The 26335-nt window shown below is 38.7% G+C and overlaps 1 protein-coding gene across 1 annotated transcript in view; it reads right to left on the reverse strand.

Moving 5' to 3' along the window:
* The window catches only part of LOC127987559 (uncharacterized), a 1718354-nt gene that overhangs the window by 1332461 nt on the left and 359558 nt on the right, over positions 1 to 26335 (reverse strand). The window contains exon 30 of the mRNA XM_052589927.1: positions 22376 to 22552. Within this exon, the coding sequence (XP_052445887.1) occupies positions 22376 to 22552 (177 nt within the window). The remainder of the gene's footprint in view (positions 1 to 22375; positions 22553 to 26335) is intronic.

The following is a 26335-nucleotide window of genomic DNA, read 5'->3' on the forward strand; positions in this document are numbered from 1 at the left end:
TTTCCCCGGTCTCGACCGAAACATCCACGAGCTCTACTTACCCGGATACCCCCCCCCCCTCACTCCGGGACGGGTGACAGACTACCCTGGCTCTTGCTGGCCCCGTACAGGCACGAACTGCCGACGACTCCACGCCCTCCCGGCGTCCGAGGTCTGGCTCCGTTCTGGTCGGGAGACACGGAAGGAACACTGAACTTTTAAATTGCTTTTAATCAAATAAAACCTTGTTCATTTTTTATACTCTCGTCCGTCTGGTTCTTCTGGTCCGCTCCCCGAGGTGATCCTGGGTTTCAGGGGTGGGTGCAGTCTGGCTCGGCCCCCCCGACCTGTGACACATACATTTCGTTTTCTTAAACTTGACTAAACAAAAACAGGACAGGGTTGACTAAATATGATTACTAAAATGTAAATTTGAGTAAAACTAAGACTGAATTAAAAAATGGCTGCCAAACTTAATACTGCTGTGTGGTTAATTAAAAATAATCTTACTGCTAAAATGTCAAGTTTTCATTGACTAAAACTAGACTAAAATGTTGAGACTTTCAGTCGACTAAAACTAAACAGGATAAGGTTGACTAAATATGATAAAAACTAACAAGGACATTTAACTGGTTCTACATTATATTTCTATACACTTCTTCTAATCTCACACACTATTTAGGATGATAGTATGAACATTGAGACACAGGGCATGTCTTTATAAATGGAGAACTGAATCATTGACTCAAATGATTCAAAATTCACAAACACGAATCCTTCAGTAACGAAACACTGCTTTGTGTTGCTCAGAGAAGCGTTTGGAAGCGTTTTCATTAACCAAATGGAGCAAAAACAGTCAACTTTGACAATATATAAAATATTGAACTAACATGTATATGAACTACTCATTTCAACACTTTAAAATGTTTAATTTGGTCGTGTCATGTTGCTTAACTGGGCTGTATGGGTTATGTTTCTTCTGTGTGCAGTTGTGTTCATTTGTTTTGATTTCTCCAGGAGATTCTCTCTCAGACAGACTGTGTGAACTTCAACTGTGATCTTGTTGTTACTGATCCGTTATAAATCACTGTTTACACTGAATGTAATAAAATCAGAAACATCATAGTAGGAGTGAACATGTGACCCGCCACTGATGAAATCCACATATACACACACAAACATTTTTGAGCCTCATCACTGAAGGATGAAGAATAAACACAACCGGTTTGTTCTTCAGTGTGTATGGTTCTGCAGGGTTCTAGATCTCTCATGTTCTCTCTGTTCTTCAGTAAACTCTGTCTCTGCAGATGTATCTTCTTCATGATGCTTTGATGCTCGTACTTGTAAGCTAATAAAAAAAGTATTTTTTTATTATATTTATATTCTTTTATTATTATTAATCTTCTCTTTAATTAATATACAGACACACAAATATATAAGAAAAAAAAAATAAAAGATGCCAAATATAAGCAATATAAGAATTTAAAAAGTGGAAGAATAAACACACTTAGAAATATCATTTTTTCAAATTTGCAAGGTACAAATAAACCACCACTGAACTGAGTTGAACTGAATGTGTTTTAGTTTTGTGTTTTATATGAAACATGGTTTATCACAGACTAATGAATAAATGCTGTTGTGATAGTTTCATCTTGTAATGTCACAATAACTGATAACCGTGTTGTTTTCTGATCTTCACAGCAATAAAATGTTCTTAATGTGTCAATGAACAGATCTGAAGTCATCAGTGTAATGAATGAGGTGAAAACAGGATCTATTATCATGAAATAAAGAGGATTTTGATCAGCTGATAATATTGATGAGTCTCAGACTATACACACTCATTTAACAAGACATTCAGGATCAGCAGCAGATCAGCTCACTTTATTCTGACTGTTTGCTGATAGAAACACTTCTTTATCAAACACTGTGATTTGTCCTTATGAATCTGAACACATTTCTAATGTTATTTACCGCATTCATAACATCAGAGTATTCCCACATCTTACCGTTTTCTATGTAAAGAGTTTGCTCAAAACAAAAGGTGTAAAGAGGATTTTACAACTTCGTGTAAATAGTGAACTACTCACCTTAGAAAACAGCTGACGTCATAGGCTCAGCTCTACTTCTTCTTCTTCGGTGTTTATTTGCGGGTTGCAGCCAAACTGTTGCATTACCGCCACCAACTGGAATAAAGTATGGGTCAGGAATTTGCTTGTAGAAAAGCTTCTTCTTTTTTATGTAACCCAGGTATATTCCCCTCAAAGTTAAATAAAAAGTATTTAGGACTCTTAATAATAACGTTTAGTGGGTACTGAATTCATAGTTCTTTTAAAATGTGTATATGGGCATCTACCCCTTTAAGAGCATCGTTTGTGTTATAGTTTGGTTGTAATGTACATGTGCAAAACGTGGGTTTTACTAACAAGTTAGTTTGGCCGTTATTCATTGGTGAATAATTGTTTAAGCCCGCCTGATATCTACGTAATGTGAAGTTTGATTGGTTCTTGAGAGTGGAGGGGAAAAGGAGAGAAGAAGATAGAAAGCGAACAGAACAGGTGTGTGTCAAAGCGCACCGTTGTATGTGTGAGAGAATCGCGATTAATCCGGATAGGATTGATTGATTTCATTTATTTTTGAGCAACGAAAAGTATTGAAATAGTTTATTTAGCAGTATTTGTTTTGTTTTCACAAAGTTCGCTGGCTGTAAGCTGAATGCTGAGTTAACTTTCTGTTTGTCAGTACACTTGTGTGAGTTCCAGACGAGTTAGTGCTTACTACAAACGAAATAGTGACTACTAAAGTGAACTTTTAATATCAACGTGAATAACGGTGATAAGGAGAAGTTTAGCGACTGGACATCCAGGTAGCGCCCTGAATTACCGAGAGATTCAGGGTTCCCCTGGCAACGAGGGATCGCGAGGTTCGTCAGGACGTGCATATCAGTGAGAACCGAGGGATTAAAGTTTCCTAACAAGGGAGGACTCTTCACTACGGTTAAGGTATTTCAGTTTAATATTTATTTGGCTCTTCGGAGTGAAGCGGCCAATTATCTTTTTTGTTTTGTGGCCACAACGCACGCGAGCAACGGTTACAGGCCTGCAACGAGGGGTGAGCGTGATTGGGTGTGTATGTGTGTGTGTGTGGGCCCACGTGAGTTAATGTGTTTATCTGTCAAATTATAACTGCTGCTTTATTTGCAACAAGGGGTTTGATTTATTAATATTCCTTTTCTGTTAAAGGGAAGTTTCTTATATTTTACATGTAAATAGATGGGCATTTAAAACTGTGTTGTTAAGAACCATATTGAGAGACATTTGATTTATTATTTGGTAAAAAGAGTCATACTCAACAGCTAACTTTAATATTCCTCTGTAGATTGACATACAATTGTGAAAGTACATTTATCTGAGATTGTGTATCATTTAATATTCTAACTGCCCAATTGTGCTCATTTTAAAAGAGGCAGTTAATTGTAGTTTACTTTTTATTTATTCTGCCTTTTTGTTTCATATTTTCTATTTTTCATTTAAATTCATATTGGTTTTAATAAACATTGTAATCGTTTTACTTGAAGTGATTTCATCGAGTGGTTGAGTTGAAGGTTAATCTGAATATTTTGTATTGTGTTAATTTATATTCACATAAAAAGTCAGGGTTATAGCTACACATAGGGAATAGTGTTTGTGCTGAAGGGTGTTAAGAGAGTTCCCTTATAATAAGTCGAGAGACTGCAAAGATTGAACCCGAGTACCCGCCTTAAGAGCTCAAGTACATCATTACTGAGAGGGAAGAGGGTGCTACATAAAGTGGTGGCCAGTACGGGGATTTTCTTTCTTTTTTTTCTAACACCCTAGTTAATAGTTAAACCATAAACACCCTTAATTTAGTTCTGTTCTAATCTTGCATGCAGTGATGGATTCGAGTGGAAACCCGGAGCTCCGAGCAGAACTTATTTCATGGTGCAAAGAGGCTGTGGTGGATGAAACGCATGCCATGTTGCTGGTAGGGGTTTCTGCTGAAGCTGATGTGGCCTATATTGAGGATGTAGCTCAGACTGTGAAAGCTTGGGGAAGGGTACGTGTAAGAGCTACCAAAACAGGTGTTAGCTCTAATACTTTAAAAGTATTATGTGAGTGTAGGGAAGCTGTGAACCCATTGACTGCTCCACCAGTATTGCTGCCTGATGAGGGGGAAGATCCCTGGAGGGTGGTGATAGTTCAGGAGTGTGATCCCTCTCCTGCAAAGTTTACTGAAAAGCTGACAATGTTTCTCGCTAAAGAAGGGAAGTCTATGCAGGATTTGCAATCCTTAGTTTCTCCTTTCAGTCACAGTGCTGGTTCTCCTGAGTCAATCATCAGGGCTGTGGGTGATCTGTTGGATAAAACGGGCAGACAAACCACTGACAGTAGTGCATATAGACGGTTACGCACATTTTCTGGTTCTGTTCCAACACCGACAGGAGAAGAAAATATGGAGAACTGGATGGACCAAGCTCGCATGATGATCACAGAGTGTGAGTGCTCTGAGAAAGAGAAAAGAAGAAGAATTGTGGAGAGCTTAAAGGGGCCTGCTCTTGATATTGTCAAAGCCGTGAGATTTTCTAGTCCTGATGCTGATGCTCTACAATATCTAGAAGCTTTAGAAAGTACTTTCGGAACCTCTGAATCAGGCGAAGATTTGTATTTTGCTTTCCGTCTTCTCCGCCAGTGTCGTGGTGAAGCTATGTCTGATTTCCTCCGCAGAGTAGAGAAATCATTAACTAAAGTGGTACAAAGAGGTGGACTGTCCCCACAGATGGTAGATAGAGTGAGAGTAGAGCAATTGATTAGAGGAGCAGTAGAGTCAGATCTGATGCTTCTACAGTTAAGGCTGCGAGAGAGAAAAATGCAACCACCTACCTTCTTAGCTCTGTTAAATGAGATCCGAGAAGCAGAAGAGAGTGAAGCAGCCAGACAGAAAATCAGAACTACTGTAAAGACAGTACAGAGTCAGGAACAAAAACTCAGCTTTGCAGTTGTAAGTGAGTTAAGAGCAGAGATCCAGGCCTTGAAAACCCGATTAAGTGATGAATCTCCAAAAATGTCAAATGCTCACAGGATGCTGGAGTCAAAATCTAAGCCCACTAAGGAAAGTGTAGAGACACCACCAGATGAAGTCGAAGCACTGAAACAACAAATACAACAGCTGCAGCAGAAGTTAGGAATAATGGAGGTAGGCTATGGTTTGCCAGTAACCCATGCTCAGCAACAGCAATCAAAACCTGTTTCTGCTCAGTCAAGGACTAGATCTTCCACTGATAGAGAGGATTTTTTCTGTTACCGGTGTGGGGAAGATGGGCACATTGCCACAAAATGTAAAGCTCCTGAGAATCTTTCATTGGTTATTCAGAAACTGGTCCGTTCGCTAAGAAAGGCGAAGAGTGGAAGGAATGATGCCTCAGGAGACAGTTCTAAGGCTGGTAATCGTGATTGCTATTCTGCAAGAAGTCAGGTTGATATCTCAGAAGCAAACTGCCTTCCAAAAGGGCTGGTGGGTCCTTCATCCACTGTTCCAGTGAAGATAAATGGACATCCGTGCAAAGCGCTGCTAGACAGTGGGTCTCAGGTAACAATTGTTTTTGACTCCTGGTATTCCAAATACCTATCTGAGGTGCCTTTACAGCCTCTTCATGGACTTTCAATTTGGGGATTGAGCTCCTCAAGCTATCCGTACAAGGGGTACATAGTGATTGATGTCTCATTTCCTGTTCCTTTTACTGGAGTGGAAGAACCAATCTCCATTCTAGCATTGGTTTGTCCTGAGCCCCAAGGTTTTCAGCAAGTCCCTGTGATAATTGGGACGAATTCCAGTTTTTTTGGAAGACTAGCGGCATTGAGTGGAGACACTAATACTCCTAATGTGTTGCATGCACTACGAATCCAGTCCAACTACCCTGACTTTTGCTTAACCGAAGAGCCAGAAGCGAAGGTCAAATGGGTGGGGCCCGGCTCTCTTGTTGTTCCTCCGAGAGGTGAGGTATATGCAGACTGTACGATGGAGTATGAAAAACCATTGAAGAAGGACATTTTTGTAGTTGAAGCCACTGCCGATGATCAATTACCTGCAGGACTATTCATTCCCCCCGTGGTGCTGCCTTTCTCAGCTATTAACAGGGACTCCTTTCAGCTGCCTGTGCATAACGAAACATCTAAAGAGGTTACTGTGCCTCCTGGCACTGTTCTTGCTCACATGTTTCCAACTGATACGGTCACAGAGACTTGCAGAGAGAGAAGCAAATCAAAGAAGATCGACCCAGGTTTGTTTAATTTTGGCACGTCTGTCATTCCTGTTGAATGGGAAAAAAGGTTACGGGAAAAGCTGTCTGGAAGGATCAATGTGTTCTCCCTTGAGGAGTGGGATGTTGGATTGGCAAAAGGTGTTAAACATCACATTCAATTAAATGACCCTAGACCATTCAGAGAGAGATCCCGTCGTATAACTCCTGCCGACATTGATGATGTGCGCCGTCACATAAAAGACCTACTTGCATCGGGCATAATAAAAGAGTCACGAAGTCCTTATGCATCACCCATTGTGATTGCTAGAAAGAAAAATGGAAGTGTGAGGATGTGTATTGACTATCGCACACTCAACCGTCGAACTATTCCTGACCAGTACACAACCCCGAGAATAGATGATGTGTTGGATTGCTTGTCTGGTAGCAGATGGTTTACAGTATTAGACTTGCGAAGTGGTTACTATCAGGTCGAGATGGCAGAGGAGAGCAAGGAAAGAACTGCATTCATATGCCCATTGGGATTTTATCAGTTTGAGCGCATGCCACAGGGAGTTACTGGAGCTCCTGCTACGTTCCAGCGGCTTATGGAAAAGGTAGTAGGAGACATGCATTTACTGCAAGTTATTGTCTATCTGGATGATTTGATTGTGTTTGGTCGTACTCTGGAAGAACATGAAGAGAGACTCTTCAAAGTGCTTGACCGTCTTGAGGAGTTTGGGCTAAAAGTGTCCATTGATAAATGCCAATTCTGCCAAGAGAAAGTCAAGTATGTTGGACATATTGTTTCTGCTTCTGGAATTGCCCCAGACCCAGAGAAGGTGGAAGCAGTCACTCGCTGGAAAATGCCTACTGATCTCAAGTCCTTGCGGTCATTCCTAGGATTCTGTGGGTTTTACCGGCGCTTTATTAAGGATTATTCCGCAATTGTAAGACCACTGACAGACCTTACCAAAGTTTATCCACCAGTGAAAGGGAAAAGAGACAATGCTTCAACAGGGAAATATTTCAAGGAAATGGAACCCTTTGGTGATCGCTGGAATCAAGCATGTACAGAGGCCTTCAGGAAGATTGTTCACTGCCTTACTAATGCCCCAGTCTTGGCTTTTGCGGATTCCACTAAGCCATATGTGCTTCATGTTGACGCCAGTTCGAATGGTTTAGGTGCAGTCCTGAATCAAGAATACCCAGAGGGGTTGCGTCCAGTGGCTTATGCAAGCCGAAAGTTAAGTTCTACTGAGCAGCGTTATCCCACACACCAACTTGAGTTCCTGGCTCTTAAGTGGGCAGTAGTTGATAAGTTCCATGACTACTTGTATGGCGTCAAGTTTGTCGTGAGAACTGATAATAATCCACTAACTTACATCTTGACCAGTGCCAAGTTGAATGCCACGGGACATCGATGGCTTGCCGCATTAGCCACTTATGATTTTAGCTTACAGTACAAGCCAGGAAAGCAAAATGTGGATGCGGACGTATTGTCTCGATATCCTTTCAGCATGGAGTCTAAAGAGTGGGCAGAAATACCACAAACAGCAGTAAAAGCTGTATGTCAACTAACCAGCTCGTCTTTAGGTGGTGAGTCTCCTTCAAGGTTGATAGACCAACTCTGTGTCTCTCCACAAAGTATTCCATCAATGTATGCTTGTCCTACCGAGCTTGAAATTGGTCAAATGGAGTTGTGGACACACGAAGATCTAAGGTCAGCTCAGGACCAAGACTCCATCATTGCTCCAGTAAAAAATGAAGTGGTTTCAAACAAGGTGCTTACCATGCCCAAAAGCTCAAATCCAGCTGTGGCACTATTACAACGACAAAGCCAAAAATTAACCATCAGAGACAATCTTCTATATAGAGTAATTACTGATCAAGATGGAAAAGAAAGATGGCAAATGGTTTTACCTGAGAAGTTCCATCTTCAGGTAATGAAATCCTTGCATGATGATGCAGGTCACTTGGGGGTTGAGCGGACTTTTGAACTGCTAAGAGATAGGTTCTACTGGCCTAAAATGCACCAGGACATTGATCGGTATGTGAAGACTTGTGGAAAGTGTGTGGTCAGGAAAACTTTGCCACAGAGGTCATCGCCACTGAATCGCATCACTAGCAGTGGGCCTTTAGATCTTGTATGTATGGATTTCCTCTCTATAGAACCTGATTCAAAAGGGATTGCAAATGTACTGGTCATAACAGATCATTTTACACGATATGCTCAAGCCTTCCCTACAAAGGATCAAAGAGCTGTGACCGTGGCCAAGGATCTGTGTGAGAAATTTTTTGTCCACTATGGATTGCCCGCAAGAATACATTCTGATCAAGGCAGAGACTTTGAGAGCCGTCTCATTAAAGAGCTTCTGGGAATGTTGGGGATCCGAAAATCTCGTACCTCACCGTACCATCCGCAGGGTGACCCTCAACCTGAGCGATTCAATCGCACCCTTCTTTCAATGTTGGGTACCCTTGATCCTGCAAAGAAAGCAAAATGGAGCCAACATATTAGCCAGCTGGTACATGCTTATAATTGTACCAAGAACGAAGCGACTGGTTACTCGCCGTACTATCTATTGTTTGGGCGGGAGGCTCGGCTACCTGTGGATCTTTGTTTTGCAACTTCACCTAATGGAGATAATGAAGTAACATATCAGCAGTATGTGGAAAGAATGAGACATGAACTTCAAGAAGCTTACCAATTAGCAGAGGAGGCTTCTTTGAAAAATCATCAACGGAATAAACAACATTATGACAAGAGAGTGAAACCTCAAATGTTGGAAAAAGGAGATCGTGTTTTCATTCGAAACCTGGCTCAAACAGGAAAGCAAAAATTGGAGGCCAGGTGGAATTCTGTGCCTTACATAGTAGTGGAGAGGTTAAGACACTTACCTGTATATAAGCTAAGACCTGAGACAGGAACTGGACGATTGAGGACTCTCCACAGAGATCATCTGTTGCCAATTGGAGACAGTGTCAGAATTCCTGCACTGAGTGGTGGAGAGGAAATAAGACCTCCAGTAACTAGGGCTCAAAGTGTGAAGAAAAAACAATTAAGAGAAAAAGTAGCTACTATGAATGAACCTAACAGAGTAGAAACGTCTTCTGAGAGTGAGGATGATATTTGCTACCATGTACCAGACCGAAGTGGACTGCAGACCAAGACACTGCACACATTATTACCTGAACTTGTTGGTGAGAAGGTTGTGCACAGTGCTGATGGAAGTAGAACTTTAAAAGACAATGTGTCTGAGGAAAGTCTGGAAGAGAATATGAGAAAGAATTCCTATTCAAACCCTGAAATGGAAGTGGAGGAGTTACCAAAAGAGAAAGTTCAAGTCAGCAACCTTCCAACAGTGGAGATAGCATCTATAGATAGACGTTCAAGGAGAACTGTAAAACCGGTCATTAAGCTAAGCTATGATAATCTCGGCAAGCCTTCAGACAGACCTTTAGCTATTGTATACAAGGGTATGGTCATACATCTTGGGAACTCTGGGGAGAAGAAAAACGTTTGTGGTACCTTCTGGTGTCATCCACTGGCCCAGTGTGCTAAGTGTAACAAAGTAAACTCTAATTCAGCTTTAATAGCCACAATACAGAGTTAAGTTTGACTTTCCCTGTAATCTCAGGGGGACATGAGAATTTTAAGAGGGGGGAGAGTGTAACCCAGGTATATTCCCCTCAAAGTTAAATAAAAAGTATTTAGGACTCTTAATAATAACGTTTAGTGGGTACTGAATTCATAGTTCTTTTAAAATGTGTATATGGGCATCTACCCCTTTAAGAGCATCGTTTGTGTTATAGTTTGGTTGTAATGTACATGTGCAAAACGTGGGTTTTACTAACAAGTTAGTTTGGCCGTTATTCATTGGTGAATAATTGTTTAAGCCCGCCTGATATCTACGTAATGTGAAGTTTGATTGGTTCTTGAGAGTGGAGGGGAAAAGGAGAGAAGAAGATAGAAAGCGAACAGAACAGGTGTGTGTCAAAGCGCACCGTTGTATGTGTGAGAGAATCGCGATTAATCCGGATAGGATTGATTGATTTCATTTATTTTTGAGCAACGAAAAGTATTGAAATAGTTTATTTAGCAGTATTTGTTTTGTTTTCACAAAGTTCGCTGGCTGTAAGCTGAATGCTGAGTTAACTTTCTGTTTGTCAGTACACTTGTGTGAGTTCCAGACGAGTTAGTGCTTACTACAAACGAAATAGTGACTACTAAAGTGAACTTTTAATATCAACGTGAATAACGGTGATAAGGAGAAGTTTAGCGACTGGACATCCAGGTAGCGCCCTGAATTACCGAGAGATTCAGGGTTCCCCTGGCAACGAGGGATCGCGAGGTTCGTCAGGACGTGCATATCAGTGAGAACCGAGGGATTAAAGTTTCCTAACAAGGGAGGACTCTTCACTACGGTTAAGGTATTTCAGTTTAATATTTATTTGGCTCTTCGGAGTGAAGCGGCCAATTATCTTTTTTGTTTTGTGGCCACAACGCACGCGAGCAACGGTTACAGGCCTGCAACGAGGGGTGAGCGTGATTGGGTGTGTATGTGTGTGTGTGTGGGCCCACGTGAGTTAATGTGTTTATCTGTCAAATTATAACTGCTGCTTTATTTGCAACAAGGGGTTTGATTTATTAATATTCCTTTTCTGTTAAAGGGAAGTTTCTTATATTTTACATGTAAATAGATGGGCATTTAAAACTGTGTTGTTAAGAACCATATTGAGAGACATTTGATTTATTATTTGGTAAAAAGAGTCATACTCAACAGCTAACTTTAATATTCCTCTGTAGATTGACATACAATTGTGAAAGTACATTTATCTGAGATTGTGTATCATTTAATATTCTAACTGCCCAATTGTGCTCATTTTAAAAGAGGCAGTTAATTGTAGTTTACTTTTTATTTATTCTGCCTTTTTGTTTCATATTTTCTATTTTTCATTTAAATTCATATTGGTTTTAATAAACATTGTAATCGTTTTACTTGAAGTGATTTCATCGAGTGGTTGAGTTGAAGGTTAATCTGAATATTTTGTATTGTGTTAATTTATATTCACATAAAAAGTCAGGGTTATAGCTACACATAGGGAATAGTGTTTGTGCTGAAGGGTGTTAAGAGAGTTCCCTTATAATAAGTCGAGAGACTGCAAAGATTGAACCCGAGTACCCGCCTTAAGAGCTCAAGTACATCATTACTGAGAGGGAAGAGGGTGCTACATTTATTTGATTGGTGGCTGACAACTAATGTTAAAGGTGCATTAATAACACTTACGAGACTAGACTGTGGAGCAGTGTATGATAAACGTGGACATTTAGAAATTAATCATATTCTTTCCATCAATCCTGTATTTTTTAGGTAAATCATGAGATGTTTGAACACAAGTACTTCCTTCTTAAAGCTTCTGATCATTAATGTTTACAATGTCTGTCTTTATCATGAATCATTTCCCTTCTTTCCTCCTCATATTTCCTCCACTCCAATAACACACGTAACACTGACTCCTCAGTTTTCACACAAATCTGTTGATGTTTGTCTGTTTTGAACAGTGTCTGATTCAGTCCAGCGTGTCCTATTCTAAGACAGAACAAAACCTCATTTCACAAACTTTCTCCTGAATATTATAAATGATTATAAAAATACATTTTATACACCATCATTTTCGTTTCTATAACGTGTGAATCAGTGACGGCTGGTGCTAAAAAACACTTTTGTGGGTGCACAAACAAACTGAAAAATTAAAATGTTAGTATTGCAGGACTGTAAACAGCCATTTATCAGGTGATTATGTATCATTACTGCTAGATAAATATAACAGTTGAAAAAAGTAGTAGTTTTATTATCAGTATCAGTTTCACACACACACACACACATTCTAAACAAGATGGCGGCGCGTCCACACGCAGCGGCTTCTCTCTGTCCCGACAGAACGGTGTTTTCGTGTTTTATGTCTTGTGAGTCACAGAGTTTTTGTACGTCGTCATCGCGTCTACCTGTCTGTACCTATACAGTCGCGAGTTTCTGCTCGATGTCGGCAGAACTTAATTTTTTTAGTTAAACTCTGAGCACGCGGAACGGCTACGGGATCTAGGTCTGCTACGGGGGCCTTCACCATCACCGACCCTCGCTACTGCATCTCGCCCACAGCGGAGGCGCCACAAGCGGTGTGAGAGGAAGCAGAAGAGGGGGAAGCGCAGAGGTATCCGGGCTAGGCTAACGGCTAACCCACACAAGCCATCTATCCCCACCATCGTACTGGCAAACGTACGCTCGTTGGACAATAAACTGGATTACATTCGATTACTACGCTCAACTCCGAGGACTGTAAGAGACTGTTGTGTTTTTGTGTTGACGGAAACATGGCTCAGCAACAGCATTCCAGACGGCGCTATTCAGCTCGACCAGCTGACGTGCTATCGAGCGGACAGAGCTCTCGTCGCGGCGGCGGCCTTTGTGTTTACATCAATGACGTGTGGTGCCGCGATACTCTTGTGATCTGCAAACACTGCTCACCCCTGGTGGATTTTATGATTGTTAAGTGCCGGCCGTTCTATCTGCCGAGGGAATATACTGCTATACTGCTCATTTCGGTGTACATTCCCCCGTTCAATATCATCAGCAACAGGAACGACGCACTAAATGAACTATACCAGTACATCAGTGAGCAGCAGACAGCACACCCCGATGCTTTTCTCATCATAGCTGGGGATTTCAACCATGCTGACCTAGAGAGTGTGTTTCCAAAAATAAAACAACACATTAACTTTCCATCACGAGGTAATAACATTTTGGACTTTGTTTACACCACACAGAGAGGAGCTTACAAAGCCCTCCCCCTCCCCCATCTCGGAGCCTCAGACCACATCACTGTTATGCTAATGCCTGCATACAGACCACTCATTAAAGTCGCCAAACCAGTTCACAAACAGATTAAAGTGTGGCCAGAAGGATCATCAGAGGTTCTTCAGGACTGCTTCAACACAACTGACTGGGACATGTTTAAGGAGGCTGCCACATGCAATAACACCACTGACCTCCAGGAGTACTCAGAGACTGTCACTGCCTACATCAATAAGTGTATTGATGATGTAATGGTCACAAAAACCATCACTGTCCGGGCCAACCAGAAGCTGTGGATGACAGGGGAGGTCTACAGACTCCTGAAGACACAGAACACTGCCTTCAGAGCTGGAGATGAGGTGGGCCTGAGAACAGCCAGGGCCAACCTGTCCCGTGGCATCAGAGAGGCTAAGAGATAGCACTCCAGGAGGATAGCCCATCAATTCAGTGACAGCAGAGACAATAGGAACTTGTGGCAGGGGATACAGACCATTACGGACTACAAGCCCCCACCAAGGACCTGGTGGGGAAAACTCCTTTTGTGGAAGCGTTCTCCACACAACAACAAGCAGAAACATGACAACTAAACTCTAAACATTCACAGCGTTTTATTATAATAGGGTTTACAGTGTATGGTAACAGACACTTAAAAATATATATTTTATTGAACTAAAAAATATTAAGTTACTTTGACTTAAACATTTCGATGTTTTTAAAGTGTGTGTATGACAGTCCCAGTCATATTTGTTTGTCCTGCTCGCTATCTGAAAAAAAAAATCATACTAATATGCTGATTTGCTGCTCAAGCATCAAAGTTCATTAAGTTCATTTGCTGACCATTTAGATTCATTAATAAAACTAAATGGCCATTGCTTGGATTTAATTTATATCCAAATGAAATCCTGAATGACACACTACACACTCTGCATACTGTACTCTAGATACTCAACTGTCTGGTGTATGAATATTATAAGATTATTTGATTAACATCTGAGTCTGAGCTCTCCGTTGTAAGGAAAGCTGACAGTTGACTCATGAAGTGTTTGTCTGTTTAAGTCGAGCATTATCCAGAGAAGATCTTGACTTCACTGATGATTAGCTGTTGTTCTTACACCCTCACCAGAGAAAACATCTGGACTCAGGCAACTAGACTCCAAGATCAACAAGCAGAAAACAGAGATGATAACACTGAACACCTCAAACCCCTCAGCAATTAAAGTACAGGAGCAGACCTCTGTAGAAATGAGGAGTTTGTAGACCTGGGCTTCATCATTAGACATGATGGAGGACAGACAATGACATCAAGAGACGCATTAGCAAGAGCAGAAACAGCTTTATAACACTGAACAATATGTGGAGGTCCAAAACATCTCTGACAAACAACTACTCATGCGGCGCAATTAAGAAAGTATGGCGAGCATCATCACAGAAGCTGATGGATGGACTGGGCACATCATCCAAGAGAACAAGACAACTTTAACCAGAACTCAATTTCTTCTGCACATCAGAGGAAAACCAAAAGAGAGAAAGACCAAAGAACATTAGAAATTCAGAAATTAATCTCTACTTAGAAGCCATGTTAGGGTTTGTTGGAGATATAATGTTCCAACAAGTCTGCTTGATCAATTACCAAAGAAGAATGTCAGAATTATTCAGGAAAATATGATTTTCTTATCAAAGTGATAAAATGTTGTTTTGCAAAAATGAGAACACCCTCCTGAAAGCAACTAAAAAAAAGAAAAAAAAGTAATTTTCCTGACAATTAAAAGTGTTATATAGCCCACTGAATCATAGTCAGTATAAATACTGGCAGCAGTTGAAGCACTTGGGAGAGAACTGCCAGGAGATTTATTTCTTAGTGTAAAAGAGGAAAATGGTACAAGAGGAAACCAAAATATTGTTTTAAGTGTGAAAATATAACAGAAGTAGCACCAGCATTCAAAAACAATGGACTTGTGACAAGGCTCCTGAAATAACCAGGCCTTCACTTTAAGTTTCATTGAGTGGTGAGTGATTTTTTGCTCAGAGCCAGTAAAAGCTATGTCAAGGGTGATGCTTTATCTCACAGAGTAAGATGCTGTCTGCTGAAGTGACACTCATGCTTGTTGTCACCACTGGAACTACCTAAGCACAATAAACTAATTTAACTTCTTCCAAGGCATGTATCTACAAAATAGAGACTTCTGGGAATTCATATTTCTCAAGAGGCCAAGACAATCATTTCCGATCCAAAATGTTCTGGTGTTGCTAGAGGAGGAGTACTGAAAGTGCCTGGTTCCCACAGTGTTGTTCAGTGGTAAAGCTCTTCTATTGGGATGAATGAGTGCTGAAGCTGTGCTTTATCAGTGCTGGCATGAATTCACACACTACTCTGTGATGTAATACACAAACTTGAAGCAGAAGATGCTACGCTCTCCTCATTCCCTGAGTTGTTAGCCAGTTCTTCAACATGATAATGATGATATGCCTTCTTCTGACATGTAAGTCTTTCATTGGACATGTATTTCACTCAGACTTAACGCTCTTGAGCAGCTGTGGAGCATTCTGTAGAGACGAGTTGAGCAACACTTCCCATTAAAGATCAGAGCATTTAAGAAGGTCATTCCTTTAGGATTTTAACAGCACAGATGTGTTATAAATTAATAATGTTATAAATCTGATTTTGACGATGAAGAGAACATGTTGAAACATGAATTTCAGGTGAACCAGATGAAGATGAAGTGGAAGAGGAAGACTACTAGACACAGACAGAACATACTGTAAGAGACGGGAAGGACATCCGTTATGAGTCACAGACATTGATGTGGAACTGGAGTTACCCCAAAATAAAGTAAAAAAGGTCTGAGGAGTAAAACTGTTGGTGTTGCAACAATATATAGTGATATTCTCAATGTTACCCAGAAAACAGGATACAGGTTTAACTCTTTTGAAATACTTCTGCTAAATGTTACTCTGTCAGACATGCAAAAGAAATCTAATGTATCTCTTGCTCTGGCTACTGTGTATAGACCACCAGGGCCGTATACAGAATTCCTGAAAGAATTTGCAGATTTCCTCTCAGACCTTCTAGTTACAGTTGATAAGGCGCTAATCATGGGAGATTTTAATATTCACGTTGATAATGCAAATGATACATTAGGACTTGCGTTTACTGACCTAATAAACTCCTTTGGAGTCAAGCAAAATGTCACCGGGCCCACTCATCGTTTTAATCATACACTAGATTTAATTATATCGTATGGAATCGATCTTACTGCTATAGATATTGTACCTCAAAGTGATGATATTACAGACCATTTCCTTGTATCGTGCATGCTGCGTATAACTGATATTAACTATATGTCGCAGCGTTACCGTCTGGGCAGAACTATTGTTCCAGCCACCAAAGAAAGATTCGCAAATAACCTGCCTGATCTATCTCAACTGCTAATTGTACCCAAAAATACACACGAATTAGACGAAATTACTGACAACATGGGCACTATTTTCTCTAATACATTAGAAGCTGTTGCCCCAATCAAATTGAAAAAAGTTAGAGAAAAACGTACTGTACCATGGTATAACAGTAATACTCACTCTCTCAAGAAATTAACTCGTAGTCTTGAACGCAAATGGAGAAAAACTAACTTAGAAGTTTTTAGAATTGCATGGAAAAACAGTATGTCCAGCTATAGACAGGCTCTAAAAACTGCTAGGGCAGACCATATACACAAACTCATTGAAAATAACCAAAACAATCCAAGGTTTTTATTTAGCACAGTGGCTAAGTTAACAAATTACCAGATGCCACCTGATTCAAATATTCCACCAACGTTAAATAGTAATGACTTTATGAATTTCTTCACTGATAAAATAGATAACATTAGAAATACAATAGCGAATGTAGATTATACAGCGTCTAACACTTCAGTTTCATCCATCGCACCCAAAGATAAACTGCAGCGCTTTACAACCATAGGACAGGAAGAGCTAAATAAACTTATCACTGTATCTAAACCAACAACATGTTTATTAGATCCTGTACCCACTAAATTACTGAAAGAGCTGTTACCTGTAGCAGAAGAAACGCTTCTCAATATCATAAACTCGTCGTTAACTTTAGGACACGTCCCAAAACCATTCAAGCTGGCGGTTATCAAGCCTCTTATTAAGAAACCAAAACTAGATCCTAGTGTACTGGCAAATTATAGGCCTATTTCAAATCTTCCATTTATGTCTAAAATTTTAGAGAAAGTTGTGTCTGCTCAATTGAGCACCTTCCTGCATAAAAATGATATGTATGAAGAATTTCAGTCAGGTTTTAGGCCCCACCATAGCACAGAAACTGCACTTGTTAAAATTACAAATGACCTGCTCCTTGCGTCAGACCAAGGCTGCATCTCATTTCTAGTCTTACTTGATCTTAGTGCTGCGTTCGACACCATAGATCATGACATACTCATAGATCGATTACAAAACTATACAGGTATTCAAGGGCAGGCTCTAAGATGGTTTAGATCCTACCTGTCCGATCGCTACCATTTTGTTTACTTAAATGGGGAGTCATCTCATTTATCATCAGTAAAATATGGAGTGCCACAAGGATCCGTCCTAGGTCCCCTTCTATTTTCAATATATATGTTGCCCCTTGGTAATATTATTAGAAAATACGGAATTAGCTTCCACTGTTATGCTGATGATACTCAGCTATATATCTCAACGAGACCAGATGAAACTTCCCAATTATCTAAGCTAACAGAGTGTGTTAAAAATGTAAAAGATTGGATGACACACAATTTTCTCCAATTAAATTCGGATAAGACAGAGATATTAATTATTGGACCAAAAAACACTACACAGAATCTTGTAGATTACAATCTGCAACTAGACGGATGCACTGTTACTTCCTCTACAGTCAGAAATCTGGGTGTTATATTAGACAGCAATTTGTCTTTTGAAAATCATATTTCCAATGTTACAAAAACTGCATTCTTCCATCTTAGAAACATTGCCAAGCTACGAAACATGTTATCTGTTTCTGATGCAGAAAAGCTAGTTCATGCATTCATGACCTCTAGACTGAACTATTGTAATGCACTTCTAGGTGGTTGTCCTGCTTCTTCAATAAACAAGCTACAGGTCGTCCAAAATGCAGCAGCTAGAGTCCTTATGAGGTCAAGAAAATATGATCATATTACCCCAATTTTACAGTCTCTGCACTGGCTACCTATTAAGTTCCGTATCAGTTACAAATTATCATTACTTACCTATAAGGCCCTAAATGGTTTAGCTCCAGCGTACCTAACTAGCCTTCTACCACGCTACAACCCATCACGCACCCTAAGGTCACAAAACGCTGGACTTTTGGTCGTTCCTAGGATAGCAAAGTCCACTAAAGGAGGTAGAGCTTTCTCACATTTGGCTCCCAAACTCTGGAATAGCCTTCCTGATAATGTTCGGGGTTCAGACACACTCTCTCTGTTTAAATCTAGATTAAAAACACATCTCTTTCGCCAAGCATTCGAATAATGTTTCTTTTTAATTGTGAGTGTAGTTGCATCTGTTCAAAGTTGCATTTTTATTCATTAGCTTGGGTTAAACTAATTTTACTTTGTTGGATCAGCAGCTATGCTAATGATGTCTGTATTTTGTTTCTATGTTTCGCCACGGGATTTACATCCCGTGGTAACTAGGATTTAAACAAGCTCCAGTCTGGATCCAGAACACCTGAGAAGAGATGATGCTGACCCTCAGAGGACCCCAGATGATGCTAACCTTGAATCAACAAACAGAACTAACAATTATTGCTAAATGTGTGACTGAATCATATAATAACTTAATAATATTGATAGTTCATCGTCTAGCTGACTACGTCTTGTATTATTATTATTATTTTTTCTAAAATCCTGTCAAATGTGCACAAACTACTAGCTACTACTAAATATTGTAGAAACATAATTTTCTGTAAAGTTGCTTTGTAACGATTTATTTTGTAAAAAGCGCTATACAAATAAACTTGAATTGAATTGAATTGAATTAAAACACTCTTCAGATGCTGCCTGCATTGAGTGAAGGACACCTGGTACCCTAACAAGGACACTTAACAGCAGCTCCAGTATTGATGATTAGATGCATAAACTGCTTTGTATCCAATAAAATAAGAGATTGTATGGTTCTTATTTGCTCACATGGAACTTTACTTTTAACTACAAACTGAGTCTCAAACAAGAACAAGCAGAAGAGAGTCTTCTACATCATTCCTGAAGGACTTCAGTCGGCAAACGCTGTGTGCTTCATGGTTTAGTCTAGATTTGACTGTCCTTACCCTTCCTGAATAATTATAGGGTTAAAGCTGAAAGACAAAACACACACAGTAACAACATGTCAAAGAATTACATTTTACTTTGAACATATATAGACTTTCTTTATCTGCTTCATTTGGAGAGATCAGACGTGTGATATATATCTTTTAATAATGTTTCATATATGAAATATATTGTAATCCTTCTGATTCGGAAAGAATTTATGACTTTTATTTAAACAACTCTCAATTTAAAGTTTGAAAAAAAAAAAACATATATATATATATATTTACATTAAACACAATGATCATCTGCTTGAATACTAAAGCAACATTAATCATTCAATATCATGTTTCTAACACACATGCTGCATTATTTGATTGTAAAGTCTCTTCACCTGTATGGATCACATTTACACATTCATCACACATTTATTTCTCCTCATAGACACAGTAGTGAAGCTCTTCTGTGGATCTTCAGCTGATGTTTACTGCTCCTCTCAAGATCACTTCACTTTATGAGATACAACATTTATCAGCTTCTGGTGATCAAACATATGTCTCCTGGTAATCTATACTGTAAGGTTTAAAAGAAAAGAATACAATCAGAGTTCAGTGAAATAAAGTACTGCTTAGTTACTACATTTCAAGTTACATTAAAATCCTGTAATCAAAAGTTGCTAACTGAGCAGAGGTGTTTAACTGAATCTAAATTGTGTCTAATTCTTCACTTGTGTGTCAAGAAAGCATATAATAAGTGTGATAATGCAGATGCAGCCGGATGTTATCACAGAATAAGTCTCTTCAGGAGGACACAAGTCCTGATCACCCTGTCGGGTTTATTCTGTGATAACAAGCGGCTGGAGGTACATTATCTCTTACAGAAAGTAAGTGTAAAGTAATGTGACGTGTTGCTTGTCAAAGTAAAAACACACAAGAGACAGAGACATTGATCATGTGATGTTGGACGACTGTGAGCTGAAGCTGAATCTGCTCTGATTTTACCAGCGTTTTCCTACAATCTGAACAAATCTATTTCAAACTCTAATGATTCACTATTACTGATCTCATTAATGAAGCAGCTGTTGCTGTAGAAAGCTGTGACAGTCTGCTTTTCTTCTCTTTCCTCCTTTGTGTTCAACATTTTTATCAACTTTACATTTCATTCTGACACAAACCCTTTGAAATAAAGCTTGATGATCATTTGATCAACTCTTTTCACTAATATCTGAAAGTATATATTTGTTCACATATCAGAGGTAAATGAATCTCTTTAATATCACAAAGTGAAGTTTACTCACCTCAGTTTACAGTTTGAGTCTCGTAGCACATCAATGAGCTTCTGCTTTGAGTCTCCAATCACATTACCACTCAGATCAAGCTCTTTTAGAAACTGCAGAGCTTTTGTGTTTGTCAAAGACTGAGTTAAAGAAGAAACATCTGTAATGTCACAGTAACGAAGACTAGAAAGAGACAAACAGAGGAAGAGAGATCATCTTACAAACAAATCATTAAGATGAAGAATCTTTCACAAATATAATGTGAACACATTCATCATGAGATATTGAGTATAAAGTGTTTTGTTGAACTCTTATGTGCTGTTCGTTTGGGGACGACACTCGAGCTGTTTGGGCTCTCCAGAGAACACAGCCAACAAAACGACTTTTTGTTACAAAATGTGTCATTTATTAATGTTTTTACTCTACATTTATGTAGTTTTTTTGAAGGATTTATGATATTTTGTAAATGTAAAATATGTATTAATTAAAAAAATATTTTTAAATAGTTTTTTATATAAAAAGAATATAATTTTATATATAAAGAATAGCACCAAGTGTTGACAACCGTACAAAGTCTCATGTCATTTAGATAAAGGGAACATTAGTTTGTATTTCAGCAAACATCATTTGGGGTCTCAAAAGACCTTGAACAGCACATAAGAGTTAAACAAAGTGATTTTCATCATTTTGATTCTTGTCTGTGAATGTTACTGACCTCAATCTCTCCAGTTTACAGCGTGAATCCTTCAGTACGTCACATAAGTGATTCAGTCCTGTGTTTTTTATTTGATTCCTGCTCAGGTTGAGTTCTCTCAGGTGTGATGGGTTTGATTTCAGAGCTGAAGTCAGGATGAGACACTGTTTCTCTGTAAAACTGCATCTCCACAGACTGAAGACAGAAAGAGAAAACACAATGAATCAGACACGTTATGTTCATGTGTGAGTAATTCATCATGTGTTAACAACATACAGTGAAATAATTAAAACATTGCCAAAAAGCTTATTATATGACCATGAAGAAAAACAGAAGAAAAAAGATGAACAAAGTAGACACAGGATGAACTACAGAACTACTTAAAATAACTACAGAACAATAATAAAATAATATTAAATGTGAGAAATCAAGAAAATTCTGTTTCTGAATTACAATTTATTTAAATATATTTTTTACTTTTTTTTGCTACTGTCATTCTTTACTGTTCATGTCTGAGTGAATAAAAATATTATATAAAATAATAATTTGGTCCATTAATGAACTGGATTACTGTGATCTCCGGTGATTGACTGAGATGAGACCCTCGAGCAAGAACTGAACCACAACTGCAGGTGTGTGTGTGTGAGAGTGTGTGTGTGTGTGTGTGTGTGTTCACTGTGTGTCTGTATGTGAGAGAGTGTGTTTTCACTGTGTGTGTGTGTATGAGAGTGAGTGTGTGTTTTCAAGGTGTGTGTGTTTGTGTGTGTGTGTGTGTATGAGAGTGAGTGTGTGTTTTCAAGGTGTGTGTGTTCACTGTGTGTGTGTGTGTGTGTGTGTGTGTGTGTTCAAGGTGTGTGTGAGAGAGAGAGAGTGTGTGTGTGTGTGTATGTGTGTGTGTGTTAAATGCAGAGCACATGTTCAGAGTATGGGACACTATATTTGGCCACACGTCACATCCTTTCCTTTTTCTGAAAGTAAACAGTAATCTTTAATCTGACTGTAACTGCTGTAGAGTATAATGATACTAACTGTAGTTTCTCCAGCTTGAATTGTGTGTTCATCAGTAGATCACTGAGGTGTTTCACTCCAGAGTCTCCTAGTAGTTTATTCACACTCAGGTTCAGTTCTCTCAGGTGTGATGGGTTTGATTTCAGAGCTGAAGTCAGGATGAGACACTGTTTCTCTGTAATACTGCATCCACACAGACTGAAGACAGAAAGAGAAAACACAATGAATCAGACACGTTATGCTCATGTGTGAGTTAAATTAATATTGAGTAAACATCATACAGTGAAATAAATGAAATGTTGCTAAAACCTGAAAACATGACCATAAACAAAAACAGAAGAAAAAAAATGAACAAAGTAGACACAGGATGAACTACAGAACTACTTAAAATAACATTACATGTGAAAATTGAGTTTAAATGTGAGAAATCAAGAAAATTATGTTTCTGAATTACAATTAGGGATTCACCGGTTGAAAGGCCATAAATCGGACGGTTTGCGCTTAAAAAACGCAATCGGCTTTTGGCCGGTTTTTGGTCTTTTTTCGACCGATTTTTCCGGAAGTACGCCCGCATGCACAGTTGTAATCACTCGCTATCATATCATTTGTGTGGAAGTATTTCGAAATCTGTTCGCAGGACATGGACAGCCGATCAGCGCCGGAAGTGCAGAGCTACACGTCTGAGGCACAGATAACAGGAAGCGAACAGCCGACTGAACAAAATAAGAGTCTCTTTATCGCGAGTGTATCTGTACCTGTCCGCGCCCTGCACAAGAGGAGACAGTGAAGGATGTTCAGATCAACTTCCCAGCCGGCACATGACCGACCTTCAACGTTGAAATATGGTTGAAATAAGGTCAGTTGTGGTTTCAACGTTGAAACAACGTTGATTCAACGTTTAAAGCTGAATGGTTGAAAAACATCCAGCACATGACCAACTTTCAATGTTGAAATATGGTTGAAATAAGGTCAGTTGTGGTTTCAACGTTGAAACAACGTTGATTCAACGTTTAAAGCTGAATGGTTGAAAAACATCCAGCACATGACTAACTTTCAATGTTGAAATATGGTTGAAATAAGGTCAGTTGTGGTTTCAACTTTGAAACAACGTTGATTCAACGTTTAAAGATGAACTGTTGAAAAACTTCCAGCACATGACCAACTTTCAACATTGAAATATGGCTGAAATAAGGTCAGTTGTTTTAATGAAACAACGTTAAAAATGTTTAATGCTAAATGGTAGTTAAAGGTTAACAAGCTTTTAAATTATTTATATTAAATTATTTAAATTAATTAATTATTTTAATAGCATTTTAAAATATTTTAGTCATGATACCTATTCTAAAATCTAAAGGTATATGTTAAATATTATCATCATTAACAACAATAAAACTATATACATTTCGCTGCTTTATCACACTGAAACAACTCCCATTGGTAGTTGTATTTTATTACTTCTATCATGATTGGTTAATCTGGCTGTCATTCAGGAAACTGGCCAATGAATCGGTTCGCGCCTTTCTACATTTAAAAATATGACCGTTATTGTCGTCTTTCTGTGAGTGAGGCGGCTAACTGTGAGCTGCTGCTCGTTATAACTGACTGCTCTATCGGTCCCGAATTATTTCATATTTGCCTGTACATTTTTTATTTATTTTGAGCGAATTTGAGTCGTGACATGTCAATGGAGAACAAAATCTGTGAACACAAGAAGGGTCAGGTGTTCTGCGAGGTCCTGAAAACATCCTGGCAAAATGAGGTAAGAAAATCGCTAACGTTATCTTTATTATCTTTTGAAAATAGTAAAGTATTACCAGAGTTTACAAATGGGTAGTTTAAAGGACATGTAATCTGCAGATGAATAAATACCCGTGTGTCTATTTTTGCATTGCTTTATCACAGCTGATCAAGTTAGGTGCTCACCTAATGTGTTGCTGGTAAGAGAGATTTAGAGATGGATTAGAGATTTTCCCATATTTTCCTGATATGTATCCCATGCATTAGGTGTGTTATATATGTTTGTATGCTTATAATAGTTTCAAAGTGTTTTCTGAAACATATAAGTGCAAATGTCTGTATTTAAATAATATAATTTTAATGAATTAATGAAAATGAATATATAAATAAAAGGATTGTTTAAAGCCATGGTTCTCAAAGTGTCAGGCCCCCTCTAGTTGTTATGCAGGTGAATCACTAAATTAAACTAATTAATGTTAATATATTTTAACTTAATCTTTGAGTAAGTTTTTTTTTTTTGCACATTTAAGTATGTTAGAGTTAAAGTACAGTACAGTTTTGTAACTTTTGTTACATAATTACATTTAAAATTACATTTTAATTTAAACTTTTTTTTATTTACCTGTGTATGTAAGCACAGTTGTAGTGTTAATGTTCAAACATGGTAAAGTGTCTGACAACAATAAATATTCTTATTAGAATAAAACTGCCTCATTTTTTAACTGTAGACCTGTAGCTGAATAGTTTGGTCTACTACGCTGCTGAAATGTAATGTTGGTCATTATGGTGCAACTTAATATTTAATAACAAATATTTTCTGAAGTGGTACTTGGTATAAAAAGTTTGAGAACCAGTGGTTTAAAGAAATGGTATAATATGAAATCCTGCTTTTTAAGAACTTTTCAGTAAACCATTTCTTCTTTCCCCTTGTAGAGTCATCGAGGATCCAGCTTGTTCTTGAATCATTGGTAAGAAATTGTTCATCTGCTACATTGCACTGTCACTTCTGCTAGAGATGCTTTGACCTTTTGTGATAGGTTTTGATTGTGCTTAGTTTAATAAAAATTTACTGAATTAGATTTTATTTGTTTTACTACACTGTATTACTAGTGTTTTGATTAAAACAGTGTAACTGGGGGTTCTGAAAACACTGCTTGTGAATAATTTGTTAATATTGTAAATTTTCATCTGAATACATTAAATAAGTGTTTAATGAATAGTGTTGTCCACTTTGTTTCCAACCTCACTGTTACTGAACTGTAAAGTGAAAATATTGTGTGATTTATTTTGCATTCAGTTTTCAGTTAAATATATTTCACAATATCAAAGTTATTGTGAAACATTGTGGACATACCTAAACAAACTGGTTAAATCTTATGTTCCCTCCAGAAGTTTGCGCTCTGCAAGTGAACGACGCCTTGTGGTGCCATCCCAAAGAAGTTCAAAATCACTCTCACGGACCTTTTCCTGGACTGTGCCCAGCTGGTGGAATGACCTCCCAATCTCAATCCGAACTGCTTAGTCTTTACTCATTTTCAAGAAACATTTTAAGACTCATCTTTTTCACCGGAACTTAACCAACTAATGCTAGCACTTTTCCTTCTTTTCTTGTCTTTTATATATATATATATATATATATATATATATATATATATATATATATATATATATATATATATAAAAAAAAAAACCTGGCTATGCGTTCTGTACTAGACTAACTGAGACTTGTCATGGCACTTGTATACTGTTGTTGTTCGCTTGTACACCTGACTGCTTCTGTTCTTCTCATTTGTAAGTCGCTTTGGATAAAAGCGTCTGTTAAATGATTAAATGTAAATGTTTATACAGGACGGTACAGAAAGTGCACAAGTGGGAGAGAGTGGAGGGGACGGCGTCAGAAAGGACCTAGCGCTGGGACACTTTCAAGGATCACCCGAAGCACAACCACACTGTATACACTAAGGCTGCTGGTTCTAACATTTTAGAGTGCCCTGCGGTAGAAATCTCATTCTGCATTCCCCACGGTAAAGAAGACACAGTCCGGGGGGGTTCCCATTAGAAATCAACTGGTTGAAGGTTCCCTGCTCGTACTGTGCAACACATTTTCACGGCACAAATGTGCACAACTTGAAATGAGACACATTACTAAAACATGTTTTTGACAGAAACTGTAGTTTTCCACCAAAATAAAAGATCCACTGGTTTCAGTCATAAAGGTACAAGGGTTTGTCTTGTAAGTGCTGA

This window comes from Carassius gibelio, chromosome B22 (assembly GCF_023724105.1).
Source record: "Carassius gibelio isolate Cgi1373 ecotype wild population from Czech Republic chromosome B22, carGib1.2-hapl.c, whole genome shotgun sequence".
Taxonomy (NCBI): Eukaryota; Metazoa; Chordata; class Actinopteri; order Cypriniformes; family Cyprinidae; genus Carassius; species Carassius gibelio.